The sequence below is a fragment of the Garra rufa genome, chromosome 24, assembly GCF_049309525.1.
Source record: "Garra rufa chromosome 24, GarRuf1.0, whole genome shotgun sequence".
NCBI lineage: Eukaryota > Metazoa > Chordata > Actinopteri > Cypriniformes > Cyprinidae > Garra > Garra rufa.
The window spans coordinates 37,728,081-37,743,410 of NC_133384.1; the positions used below are offsets into that span (position 1 = coordinate 37,728,081).

Consider the following 15,330-nt stretch of genomic DNA (forward strand, 5'->3'; position numbering starts at 1 on the left):
TCACCCAGACCAAAGAGCTGCAAATACAGCCCAAATAATAGGCTGAATTAGGCCTCTTAAGGACGGCTAAAGCCCAGAATCACGCTCATGTGGGCAAGAAGAGATCTGAATGTCCATAATGACAGATGTGTGTCAGTCTGGACCTCACTGTCCACACTCATTTTCAGTCTCTTCTGTGTTCTGAGAATCCATTACAGGACAAGATTATAGGTCTGATCCAATCTTGAGTGAGCTGCAGTGCGGTCTGTTTTCAATATAGGCAGATCCTTTCTAAGAGACATGTTACATAGGCATTTACTTAAATATATACGGTGGCCGACAGAGGCCAACGCACTGCAAACTTAAGAAAACACATGCAAACAGAAAAAACGACAACAAATTAAGAAAACATCTTCATCCGTTTGACAACACAGGCGCTGCAAATCCTCGCAACGCAAACACAAATACGGAAACGCGCTGCGAATTCTCACAACACAACCAAACTCAGAAACACGCTGCAAACACACGAGGGCGCTGCAAACTAACAAACTCGCTGCATATAGATCGGTCCACAACGGAAATGTTTCAGGGGGACCTCAAAAAGTGACGAACCCATCTGGGACCTGATTATTTGTTCAGTGGCTGTTGGTCAGAGCAGAGGTGTTATCGGTGAACTATCACCTTTTAGTGATAGTATAGTATCATTTAAAGGTGATAGTGATATAAATAATCAGGTAATATAGTGATATAAATAATCAGGTCCCAGATGAGTTCGTCACTTTTTGAGGTCCCCCTGAAACATTTCCGTTGTGGACCGTGCTATATGCAGTGCGTTTGTATTTTGCAGCGCCTTCGTGTGTTCGCAGCTCGTTACTGAGTTTGGTTGTGTTGTGAGAATTTGCAGCGCGTTTCCGTATTTGTGTTTGCGTTGCGAACAAAAACAAATGACTGTTTTTTATAAGTAAGTCACTGAATTATTAACAGTTACATAGTTGCACCTGTATGTGGTGCAAAATGACTGTCTTTATGTGTGAGTCACTTGAATCATTTGTTAAACCGATTCATTTGACAACACTGATTCATTTAGCGAACTAACAAGTGACTGTTTTTATGAGTGAGTCATTGCATTGATCATTCAACTGATTTGTTCAAAAGCATGTATTACTTTAGGAAGAAAACAAATGACTGTTTTTTATAAGTGAGTCACTGAATCATTAACAGTTACAGTAGATGGTGCAAAACGACTGTGTTTATGAGTGAGTCATTTGAATCAACAGTTATTCATAAAGCACATTTTAAGTAAATGATTAATCAGATAAATAATTAGAATAAAATAAATGTGTAAAAAAAATAGCAAACTGCATGGGTTTGTGTGCTGATGAAAAGTTAATAATTAAAAAAATATATAAAGTAAATTTAAAATAACATTTGTATAATAAAAAATATAAAATGAAACATAAACATAAAATATATAAATAAACATAAATAAATAAATAAAAAACATGAGCATGCATGTATACACGCATTCATGTTGTTAAATGTTATTAAAATAATAATTTAAAATCTTCAGGGGATATAAATATTTCATGTCAAATGAGTTTGTGAATCCCTGATGTTGTTTACAGTTGTCTGTCTCTTCATTATTATATCAGATTAGGTTGATTGATGCATTTATTTTAAGTGAATGTTTCTTTAACAGTGTACATTTTGCCATGTTCATGTGACATCAGAAACACCAATGCAATGCCATGCAGTGGTATTTTCACCAGCTGTAAAATGTGGTGGTCTTGTGGTTTCTTTGCAACTTTGTGCTTTATTGAAGTTTCTCATCAGCAGATGGAAATGCGCTTCCCAAAGCAGATTACAGACACGCCCCTAAAACGCTCTCAACTCTCACTGTCCCAAATTAAAGCTCTCAAATCCTCTACAGACCTGAGAACCAAGCTTCATTCAGATGCCGACATTTACATGAACAACAGAGAATAAAAACATTAGGAGCTACAGCAGCGGATGCAGATGTCCTGAAGTACTAAAGCACTAAATGATGAAGATTTGAGAAGAAGGCTGTAGCCGAGAGAGAATTAGAGACGGAAAAGATGAATGCATGACTTCACATGATTTTTATTATTTTAAAATGAAACTTATCTGCGATAGAAAAGAAAAGGACGAGTGTTGGAGCATTTTCTGATGCGGATAGATGATTCAGCTGATGTAATCTGTGCTTTCAGAGTTCCTCTCTGGACTCTTTTTGCTTTAAGTCCGCTGGTTTTTATCCGCAGTGCTCTAGGATTGAATTATTCATCTTGCTATCAAACCAAGAGGTAGTGAGACAGTGAGAAACTGAAAGCTTGTTTGGTTGACAGATCCAAAGCTTCTGTCATTGTTTATAATAGAAATTGAGGCTCTTCAATATTTGATTTGCTGTATTACCGCAGGGCTTTCTCAGGCCTATTCTGCTCCCGAATCATTTCACTTCCAGCCCGTGAAATATCTGTTGACTCAAGGTTTCTGTGGGATTTCCTTTAGGTTTGAATTGTGAAATTAAATGCATGAAAGCTGCATATGATTTGGCATTCAAGTATGAATATTATTATACTATAGTACTTCCACACATGTCCGGAAAAAAGAGAAGATGTCAGATGGACAGAACCATGTTGTAATGAATACTTGATGCTGAAGATCCATATATATATATATATATATATATATATATATATATATATATATATATATACATATATACAGTATATATATTTTTTTAACTGAGAGTGTGAGAGTTTGTTATATTCTGAATAGTACAGTAAATGTATGAATCAGTTATAATAGTTAACTAAAACTATACATACATACATACATACATACATAAAAAAATGACAAAAACAATACAATTGCTAAAACTTGAATTAAAATTAAAAAAGAAAACAGAAAATGAATTAATTTAAAAAAGAAAACAAAAAATATAAAAAAAACTAACTTAAAATTTGAATAAAAAGTAAATAAAAATCATATATAAAATGATTATATAATACAAAAATATATATGTGACCCTGGACCACAAAACCAGTCATAAGGTAAAATTTGACTGAGATATATACATCATGTGCTCAATAAATAAGCTTTCTATTGATGTATAGTTTATATTTGGCCGAGATACGTCTATTTGAAAATCTGGAATCTAAGGGTGCAAAAAAATCAAAATACTGAGAAAATCACCTTTAAAGTTGTCCAAATTAAGTTCTTAACAATGCATATTACTAATCAAAAATTACATTTTGATAGGTTTATAGTAGGAATTTTACAAAAAATCTTCATGGAACATGATCTTTACTTAATATCCTAATGATTTTTGACATAAAAGAAAAATCAATAATTTTGACCCATACAATGTATTTTTGGCTATTGCTACAAATATACCCCAGCGACTTAAGACTGGTTTTGTGGTCCAGGGTCACATATATATATATATATAGTAGTCAACATTCGAAGTGGATCAAAACCTTTCATCAAATTTGTCCTAAAACCAAAAAGAACACCCGTTCTTATCTTAGGACAACTTTTGATTAACTTTTTTGATCCACTTCGAATGTTGACTACTGTATATATAAATGAGCAATATCACACAAGTAGACTTGAGATATGGCTGTATATTGGCACGGTTGTAAAATGCAATGGACATTTATGAACAGATAGTATATGTTTGGGTGTCAGCAGTAAAAGTGAAGTCTTTTAAATAGATTAAAACAACATTTAAAGAGGTAATACACTCAAAAATAAGAATTAATGTCAGCACTTACTCACAAAACTCAAATGCTGCTATTGTTTTCCACCGCTTTATGCTGTTTTTGTCCTTTCTGTAGCTTGACATTTTGGATAAAAGATCTCAAACAGTTTGAGAAAGTTTATTCCCACAGATGTCTGATGTATGATGAGTTGGAGGAGAGATATCAGCTCATGTTGAGCTCTGTATTACGTCCTCATTCAGATGAAATGACGATCAGACTGCAGTAAGAGAAAGTGTTTAATCTTTCATCGCGTCTCTCAAATGAAGCAAACTCTTGCTGGCATGTTGGTGAACTCTTCACCGAGCGACGGAGACACGGCTCTTTTGTTTGTACTTTGTTCTCATCTGCCTGTGACTCATTTTAGCGCCTCGGATGGAGAAAGCAATGAGATTCCTCTCTATATTTCATGTGAATTTAGCCGAGTCATTTAGGGACAGGAATCTCTCAGTGAAACCGTTTTCATTTGTTGCACATCTCAGAGATTGAAGTTGTTTATTTGAAGCAAAAAATGCATTGAAACACATTTCCACTTAGAGTTGTTTTCATAAATGAAGAGAAATGGACATTTCTAGTCTTGTTTTTTATCATTGATGCCGATGGATGACTGGATTTGTTTCTCTATTTGATGTTGAAGATGCATAATATTGATTTTATTTTATTTTCTGTAATATTTAGAAAACAGTATGAGAGTTTGTTATATTGTGAGAACTAAAATTATATATACAAACATACCTTTATACATAAAAAATTACAAAAACACAACAAAATTACTAAAACTTGAACTGAAATTACAAAGTAGCAGAAAATATTTTAAAAAAATGAATTCAAAATTGTAATAAAAATATAAAAAATAAAAGTATTAATATCAAATTATTATATAATACAAATAGAATTTGTATTTATGTCTTAATAAAAGATCTTGCTTAAATAGTCGATTTCAGTTTAATTGAACAATTTGCATAATTTTATATATCTCAAACTCTTAACAGAAATGAATTCTGCTCATGTTTGAAAAAAATGAGCAGGACTGATCTACATCTGAGCTTCATGTTGTTTATTTAAAGCAAAAAAACACTGAAAGACATTGAAAGTCACTTTCTACTTAGCTGTTTTCACAAATGTACATTTCTAGTCTTCATTTTCATTATTGATGCTGATGATGACTCAAGTTGTTTCTCTATTTGATGTTGAAGATGCATTTTATTTCTTTATTTTATTACATTTTTTGTAATATTTAGTATGAAAGTTTGTTACATTGTGAAAACTAAAACTATACAATATAAACAAACATACATTCATACATAAAAAATGACAAAAACACAACAAAATGATTAAAACCTGAACTAAAATTACAAAGAAAACAGAAAAAAGAAACGAATTCAAAATTGTAATAAACTATAAAATTATAAATGTATATATAAAATGATTATATAATACAAATAGAATTACTATTTATGTCTTAAAAAAAAACCTTGCAGTTTAACTGAACAATGTGCGTAATTTCATATATTACAGACTCTTGACAGAAATTCATGCTGAAGGACTGATCCACCATCATCTTTCAAATCAAAAAACAAACATTTCAAGTTTTCATTTGTTCTACATCTGAGCTTCATGTTATTTATTTAAAGCAAAAAAACACTGAAAGACATTGAAAGTCATTTTCTACTTAGAGCTGTTTTCATAAATGAAGAGAAATGGACATTTCTAGTCTTGGTTTTTATCATAGATGCCGATGGATGACTGGATTTGTTTCTCTATTAAACATCACAGATGACTCTTCATTTGTATTTGGGTTAACGCACAATCGATCAGCCTATTTCTCTCCATCACATCCATCATTATTTTGTCCCTTGAGAGCATTTATGTTAAATTGAACCTTTTTTGTTTTTAATAATCATTAAAAAAACCTCCTCTGTTCGTCTCCAGTGTTTGTGGGAATAAACAGGTCGTGTTTACGTCTGCTTTGGGCTTCTTGTAATGTGTTTTGACATCGTTTTGCTTCACGCTTCAGCGGGGAGATTTGAAAAGCTTTTTTTAGTGGCAGAGGTTACTAAAAATAAGGGTGGATGTCCCCGAGGAGGGTCTTGACGCGGGACGTGTCCGGCTGTCTGCGCTGCCGGGGACGAGCTCTAATAGGTGCTGAATGACGGCTGCGCTGAGATCGGGCCTTTTGAGGTCAAGAGAGCAGATGATTTCTGCAGAAGAGCTCAGGCGTAATGCCAGCTGATGTCTGCGGACACACTTTCATTGCTCGCTGTTAAATACAGCTTTATCTAAATGACCACGCAATTCCTTTCTCCTAAAGCAACAGCGGTTTATTAAATGCTTTAATAAAAGACAGCAACAGCGATAGGATCAGCCTTGTTTTGGAGCAATTTTATTACAAAAGAAAACATATATACTGTGTATATGTATGAAATAATATAAGAAAACCTACGACTCTGGACCACAAAATCAGTCAAAGTGTCATTTTTTTGAAATTGAAAATAAAAAAGCTTTCCATTGATGTATGGTTTGTTAGGATAGGACAATATTTGAAAATCTGCAATCTGAGGGTGCAAAAAAAAATCTAAATATTGAGAAAATCACTTTTAAAGTTGTTCAAATGATGTTCTTAGCAATGTATATTACTAATCAGAAATTAAGTTTTGATATATTTACGGTAAGAAATTTATAAATTATTTTCATGAAGCATGATATTTACTTAATATCCTAATGAAAATCAATCATTTTGACCCATACAGTGTATTTTTGGCTACTTAAGCCTGGTTTTGTGGTCCAAGGTCATTAATAAAATTCTGTAATCTGAGGCTGCAAAAAAAATCAAAATATTGAGAAAATTGCCTTTAAAGTTGTCCAAATGAAGTTCTTAGCAATGCATATTACTAATCAGAAATTAAGATTTTTTTTCATAAAAGAAAAAATCGATAATTTTGACCCATACAATGTATTTTTGGCTAATGCTACAAATATGCTTGTGCTATTTTAGACTAGTTTTGTGGTCCAGGGTCATATATATATATGCGGTGTTAAGACACAAAATTAAATTTACAAATTCAAAATTAAAATAAACTCAATAAAAAAACAGATATAAATAATAAAACTGAAATAAAAATGAAAAAACTAAATATTGTTTAAAATGAAAAATAGCGCTGATATATCATGTTTATAATATGCAATATTGTTACTAAAATTAGTTAAATTAGTATATTTATATTGTTACATATTATATAGTTTAATATTGTTTTATATTTGATAAAAATCAATATATTAATTTCATTAAAATTTAAATTACAGTAAATTCAGGGCAAGGTTGGTTGTATAGTAAAAAAATAAAATAATAAAAAATAAAAAATATGAAAATAATAATAATAATAATAATTTAAAATGTAAATTAGATTTAATTAAATTAAAAAAATAAAGAATTAAAATATATATATATATACATTAAAATGAAAATTAGAGGCATAAAGCACAAGAAAAGTAAAATAAATATTCAAATGTAATTAAAAATACAAAATAAGGATGTATAAACCATTATGGATATATTTGTGCCTTGAGTTATGAATGTCTACTTGGGTTTCTTTTTTCACACAATCTAATGTGATGATCAGTTGTGCCACAGAAATTAGATTAATGGTCTTTTTTTTTTTCTTGTAAATGATTTCCCATAGTTCCTCAGAAATATTTGATCCAAGTTTAATGTGCAGGACGTTAGTCACAGAGAATAGTAGTAGACAGGCGTGACACTGGGCTATTATAAAACATGTTGATGGATCGCACTGAAGGAGTCTGGAAGGAAGATTTGAGTCCTGAGGTCAATCGGCCTCCAGCTCATCAGCTCTCCAGCAGATAAACATGTCAAAGAGCATCTAGACCAGAAAATAAAACACACATTACATCATCTGTCCTGATGAGAATGAGGGGAAAAAAGTATTAATCAAACACAAGTGCCACACAACACAAATCAGTGTGGGAGTGTTGTTGAACAATTCATTCAAAGAAATTCATTTGATTTATGAATTGCATAACCGTACAGAAGCATGTTTTCACCACATAAGAAAAAATCAAGCTCTAAATTTTTATAAAAGAGAAGTCAAAATTATGATATAATTTATAATTATGAGATAAAGTCAAAATTATGAAATAAAAGTAAATTCACAACACACAACACTTGAGCAACTGCATAGCAACACACTAAAACCACCCACAACACCTGAGCAACTGCATAGCAACACACTAAAAACACCCACAACACCTGAACAACTGCATAGCAACACACTAAAAACACCCACAACACCTGAACAACTGCATAGCAACACACTAAAAACACCCACAACACCTGAACAACTGCATAGCAACACACTAAAAACACCCACAACACCTGAGCAACTGCATAGCAACACACTAAAAACACCCACAACACCTGAACAACTGCATAGCAACACACTAAAAACACCCACAACACCTGAACAACTGCATAGCAACACACTAAAAACACCCACAACACCTGAGCAACTGCATAGCAACACACTAAAAACACCCACAACACCTGAGCAACTGCATAGCAACACACTAAAACCACCCACAACACCTGAGCAACTGCATAGCAACACACTAAAACCACCCACAACACCTGAGCAACTGCATAGCAACACACTAAAACCACCCACAACACCTGAGCAACTGCATAGCAACACACTAAAACCACCCACAACACCTGAACAACTGCATAGCAACACACTAAAACCACCCACAACACCTGAACAACTGCATAGCAACACACTAAAAACACCCACAACACCTGAACAACTGCATAGCAACACACTAAAAACACCCACAACACCTGAACAACTGCATAGCAACACTCTAAAAACACCCACAGCACCTGAACAACTGCATAGCAACACTCTAAAAATACCCACAACACCTGAACAACTGCATAGCAACACTCTAAAACCACCCACAACACCTGAACAACTGCATAGGAACACTCTAAAAACACCAACAACACCTGAACAACTGCATAGCAACACACTAAAACCACCCACAACACCTGAACAACTGCATAGCAACACTCTAAAACCACCCACAACACCTGAACAACTGCATAGGAACACTCTAAAAACACCAACAACACCTGAACAACTGCATAGCAACACACTAAAACCACCCACAACACCTGAACAACTGCATAGCAACACTCTAAAACCACCCACAGCACCTGAACAACTGCATAGCAACACTCTAAAAATACCCACAACACCTGAACAACTGCATAGCAACACACTAAAACCACCCACAACACCTGAACAACTGCATAGCAACACTCTAAAAACACCAACAACACCTGAACAACTGCATAGGAACACTCTAAAAACACCAACAACACCTGAACAACTGCATAGCAACACACTAAAAACACCAACAACACCTGAACAACTGCATAGCAACACACTAAAACCACCCACAACACCTGATCAACTGCATAGCAACACTCTAAAACCACCCACAACACCTGAACAACTGCATAGCAACACACTAAAACCACCCACAACACCTGAACAACTGCATAGCAACACACTAAAACCACCCACAACACCTGAACAACTGCATAGCAACACACTAAAACCACCCACAACACCTGAACAACTGCATAGCAACACACTAAAAACACCCACAACACCTGAACAACTGCATAGCAACACACTAAAAACACCCACAACACCTGAACAACTGCATAGCAACACTCTAAAAACACCCACAGCACCTGAACAACTGCATAGCAACACTCTAAAAATACCCACAACACCTGAACAACTGCATAGCAACACTCTAAAACCACCCACAACACCTGAACAACTGCATAGGAACACTCTAAAAACACCAACAACACCTGAACAACTGCATAGCAACACACTAAAACCACCCACAGCACCTGAACAACTGCATAGCAACACTCTAAAACCACCCACAGCACCTGAACAACTGCATAGCAACACTCTAAAAATACCCACAACACCTGAACAACTGCATAGCAACACACTAAAACCACCCACAACACCTGAACAACTGCATAGCAACACTCTAAAAACACCAACAACACCTGAACAACTGCATAGGAACACTCTAAAAACACCAACAACACCTGAACAACTGCATAGCAACACACTAAAAACACCAACAACACCTGAACAACTGCATAGCAACACACTAAAACCACCCACAACACCTGATCAACTGCATAGCAACACTCTAAAACCACCCACAACACCTGAACAACTGCATAGCAACACACTAAAACCACCCACAACACCTGAACAACTGCATAGCAACACACTAAAACCACCCACAACACCTGAACAACTGCATAGCAACACACTAAAACCACCCACAACACCTGAACAACTGCATAGCAACACACTAAAACCACCCACAACACCTGAACAACTGCATAGCAACACACTAAAACCACCCACAACACCTGAGCAACTGCATAGCAACACACTAAAACCACCCACAACACCTGAACAACTGCATAGCAACACACTAAAACCACCCACAACACCTGAGCAACTGCATAGCAACACTCTAAAACCACCCACAACACCTGAACAACTGCATAGCAACACACTAAAACCACCCACAACACCTGAACAACTGCATAGCAACACACTAAAACCACCCACAACACCTGAGCAACTGCATAGCAACACACTAAAACCACCCACAACACCTGAGCAACTGCATAGCAACACACTAAAACCACCCACAACACCTGAGCAACTGCATAGCAACACTCTAAAAACACCCACAACACCTGAACAACTGCATAGCAACACACTAAAAACACCCACAACACCTGAACAACTGCATAGCAACACACTAAAACCACCCACAACACCTGAACAACTGCATAGCAACACACTAAAACCACCCACAACACCTGAGCATCACGACGACTAGTTTAACATCGACAAACACAAACACTACTCATATTTTCTCCAGAAATCATCCAGATCTAGTTGTAATTCGCCCACAGACGGTCTGGTGGAAACACAAGTGTTAGTCATGCGTTCTGAGCGTTTGTGCTCTTTTCTGCCATCACCGCTGCAGACGTGTACTAGTAAGGACAGACAGCTGGAGGACATTTCCCTCCGTGACTCACGCAGCAGTGTGTGCCGCTGTAAATGCTGTGTGATTGCGGTGTAGCAGCGGTGTGTCAGAGCGCCACCTGCTCTCGCCCGCGGCCTGTGTGTGCAGAACACCTGCCGACCCCCACAATGCCCTGCGTTTGCCTGAGCAGAAGCATCTGAGACGAGGGTGAAATGGAGCTCCGCTGCTCAAACCATCAGCTGAGACGACACATAAAGCTCATTACTATGTATGCTGAGCATTGCTGTGTGCATCCATACTCGATTTATCAAAATGCAATGTGCATAACTAAGGCCTCGTTTACACTGTAGGTCATGATGCCCAATTCTGATTTGTTGCCTATAACTGATTTTTTTTGCTGTCTGTCTCGACGATCTTGAAATATTCGAATGTATGCATTTTTTTTTTTCCATTTACACTGTCATAGAACAGGTCTGATCTGTATCACAAGTTAAAAAAAAAATGAATTGGGTGGCATTTAACTGACAGTGTAAACGGGGCCTAAGAGTATTAGAAAGAGACAATGCAATAAACTCTACTTTACTTTCCACACGTTTGTCAGAGCGCAAACGTCTCAAAGATGTTCTGACAGCCAGAATAGTTTCAGAACATTAGCTTATGTTTCCAAACAGCTTTGCTTAAACATAAACACACAGCAATGTGCATTCGTGCATCTAAAGGTAAATCGTTTGACTCACGCAGGGGGCAAAGAAACGGTCCATCAGTGAGTTTGACCTAAAGCAGCACAGGTGCTTTATATAAACCCATCAGCAGAGGTCTTGAGAGGTCAACTCTTCTCGCACACCAACACACACTTGTGTGAATTCACCTTCCCTCACTCGTGTGCTACTACTTTAAACACTCAATATGGTAATATTTCACAATGTTGCTACAATATTATCACTGCTGTGTGTTCACTTTCTGGTTTTATTTTAATGCTAAAGTTTGTTGTGTGTTTTTGTAATTTTTTATTATAATTTTTAGTAATATGTAATGTATGTGGTTTTTTTATAATTAGTAATATTAAATATATTCTTATTAATAATAATATGTGTTACAAATATCTACAAATATAGTAGATTTTTTTAATATATTTAAAACTATATATATATTTATGAATTTTTTATTTGATTTAGCTTTTTAATATTCTGGTTTTATTTTCATTAAAAATAAATTGTAAAATTGTGTGTTTTTGTAATTATTTTATTTTTAATTTTAATAATATATCTATGTATTTGTGTCTTTTGTAGCTTTTTATTTATTGTTTATTTTATTTATTATTGTACATTTATTTGTAATTTGGCCAGAATTGGTCAAGAATCTGGGTCATTTAATAGTTCCTCTTTGTGTTTTATTTTTTTTTAATGTGCATTCATTTTTGATGAATGTTTCATTCATTTTTGGATTACAACAAAATGCGGACTATGGCAAGGTAATATCAAATGCAAGTGGCTCGTGCCAAAAAACATTGAATGCATATATTTCTTCCCGACTGTCGTTGACATTCTTCAGCGTGCTGATGCCGATTCAATGATCCGTTTTCGAACCAAAGGAGCTCGGAAACACTTCCCGTTTAAGCATTGGTTCTGCTCTGTGTCTTCCTGTCCAGGTGCTGTCGCTGGGCGCTGACGTCCTGCCGGAGTACAAGCTCCAGACTCCGCGCATTCACAAGTGGACGGTGCTGCACTACAGTCCGTTCAAGGCGGTGTGGGACTGGCTGATCCTGCTGCTGGTGATCTACACGGCCATCCTCACGCCGTACTCCGCCGCCTTCCTGCTCAACGGCGAGGACGACGGCTCCGTGCAGAACTGCAGCTACTCCTGCAGCCCGCTCAACGTGGTGGACCTCATCGTGGACATCATGTTCATCATCGACATCATCATCAACTTCCGCACCACCTACGTCAACGCCAACGACGAGGTGGTCAGCCACCCGCTGCGCATCGCCGTGCATTACTTCAAAGGCTGGTTCCTCATCGACATGGTGGCCGCCATTCCCTTCGACCTGCTCATAGACCGCTCCGGAGAGGAGATGAACGCAGAGGTGAGGGGGATCATGGGAAATAAGGCTTTGACGCTCTTATCTGTGCTTCAGCTCTTGTTTACTCATTTGTTTTACACTTCAAACTTTCAACTGCTTATGTTTTCAGCTCTTATGATGAATTGCTTGCAATGTTTTTCTTTTATATCCTTCAAATGTGAAATGTATGTATCTTGATTTAAAAATGAGTTTATAGGAGTTTATATCTCACAATTCTGATTTCTGTTCTCAGAATGGTGAGATATAAACTTGCAATTGCAAGTTAGAAAGTCCAGTTCTGAGGAAAAAACTAAAGGCTGATTATTCTTACAGTTGAGTTTATATCTCACATTTCTGACTTGATAACTTGCATTTAAATTAGGAGTTTATGTCATGCAATTCTGAGTAAAAAGGACAGAATTATGAGTTTATATCATGCAATTCTGAGAAACCAGACAGAATTATTATTTTATATCACGCAATTCTGAAAAAAACAGACTGAAAATTGAGTTTATATCACGCAATTCTGAGAAAAGAGGCAGAATTATGAGTTTATATCATGCAATTCTGAGAAAAACAGACTGAAAAATGAGTTTACATCAAGCATTTCTGAGAAAAGAGGCAGACTTACGAGTTTATATCATGCAATTCTGAGAAACTAGACAGAATTATTATTTTATATCATGCAATTCTGAGAAAAACAGATAGAATTATGAGTTTATATCATGCAATTATGAGAAACCAGACAGAATTATTATTTTATATCATGCAATTCTGAGAAAAACAGATAGAATTATGAGTTTATATCATGCAATTCTGAGAAACCAGTCAGAATTATTATTTTATATCATGCAATTCTGAGAAAAACAGATAGAATTATGAGTTTATATCATGCAATTCTGAGAAACCAGACAGAATTATTATTTTATACCACGCAATTCTGAGAAAAACAGATAGAATTATGAGTTTATATCATGCAATTCTGAGAAACCAGACAGAATTATTATTTTATATCACGCAATTCTGAGAAAAACAGATAGAATTATTATTTTGTATCATGCAATTCTGAGAAAATAAGCAGAATTATGAGTTAATGTCACACAATTCTAAGAAAAACAGACTGAAAAATGAGTTTATATCACGCAATTCTGAGAAAAGAGGCATAATTGAGTTTTTATCCCGCAATTCTGAGAAAAGAGGCAGAATTATGATTTTATATCACGCAGTTCTGAGAAAAGAGAGAATTATGAGTTTATATCACGCAATTCTGATAAAAAATTGCAAGAAAAAAAGTAAAAATTGCAAAAAACAGAATTGTTTATATCTCACAATTCTGACTTAATAACTCACAATTGTGGGCTTCCATAAAAATTGCATTACTTGGTCTTAAAAGGGTTTTAAATCTACCTTCTTAAATGTATTAAATTAAAAGTTCTTAAATTTACCTTCATAAAACCTGCAGAAGCCATGCTATAAATCTGTCTATAACTTTTCTAATTATGAAATAATGTCTATTTTTTTGTTTTATTATCTTTTTCTTAGCCATCTCAACAGACCACCCTCATCGGCCTGCTCAAGACGGCGCGTCTTTTACGTCTGGTCCGTGTGGCGCGTAAACTGGACCGTTACTCTGAGTACGGCGCGGCGGTCCTCTTCCTGCTCATGTGCACGTTCGCTCTGATCGCTCATTGGCTGGCCTGTATCTGGTACGCCATCGGGAACGTGGAGCAGAACCGCTCCATCGGCTGGCTGCACTCGCTCGGCGTGGATCTGGGGAAACCGTTCAACAGCAGCATCAAGGGGTCGGGACCCAGCATCAAGGATAAATACGTGACCGCTTTATACTTCACCTTCAGCAGCCTGACCAGCGTGGGCTTCGGAAACGTGTCGCCCAACACCAACTCTGAGAAGATCTTCTCCATCTGCGTCATGCTGATTGGATGTGAGTATAGTTTCACTGTTTAAGGGTCAGCTGTTAGTGAGGAGGTCCAAGATAATGGAACAGTTTAAAGATTTCTTAGAAATACAATGTTTGTATTCATGTTTGTTTCTGATTTTGTTTGACCAAATGCCCAAATATGTAGTATAACAAATTAAACATTCTGTTATTTCGAATAAAGAGAAGGGAAAAAAATATATATATATATATATATATATATATATATAATATTTTTTAATCAAGAATATCCTAAAATTTTCTTTTTCTTTTTCTGATATTTCTGAGACTTCAAAAACATCCTTTCTGTGAGTATATACATAGTATATACAAGGTTTTGTTAAACTACATTATTAATTTAATTTAATTTTTAAGAAGAATTCCGGTGACCCGACAACAAAATTACTTATATTACACTGAAATAATATAATATAATATTTTTAATTACTTTAAAA

The 15,330-nt window shown here is 35.6% G+C and overlaps 1 protein-coding gene across 2 annotated transcripts in view; it reads left to right on the top strand.

The window, feature by feature from the left end:
- kcnh2b (potassium voltage-gated channel, subfamily H (eag-related), member 2b) overlaps positions 1-15,330 on the top strand; it is a 113,966-nt gene that overhangs the window by 69,944 nt on the left and 28,692 nt on the right. For both annotated transcript variants that reach the window (XM_073830503.1, XM_073830504.1), the window contains exons 2-3: positions 12,529-12,963; positions 14,482-14,881. In XM_073830503.1, coding sequence (XP_073686604.1) covers positions 12,529-12,963; positions 14,482-14,881 — 835 coding nt within the window. The remainder of the gene's footprint in view (positions 1-12,528; positions 12,964-14,481; positions 14,882-15,330) is intronic.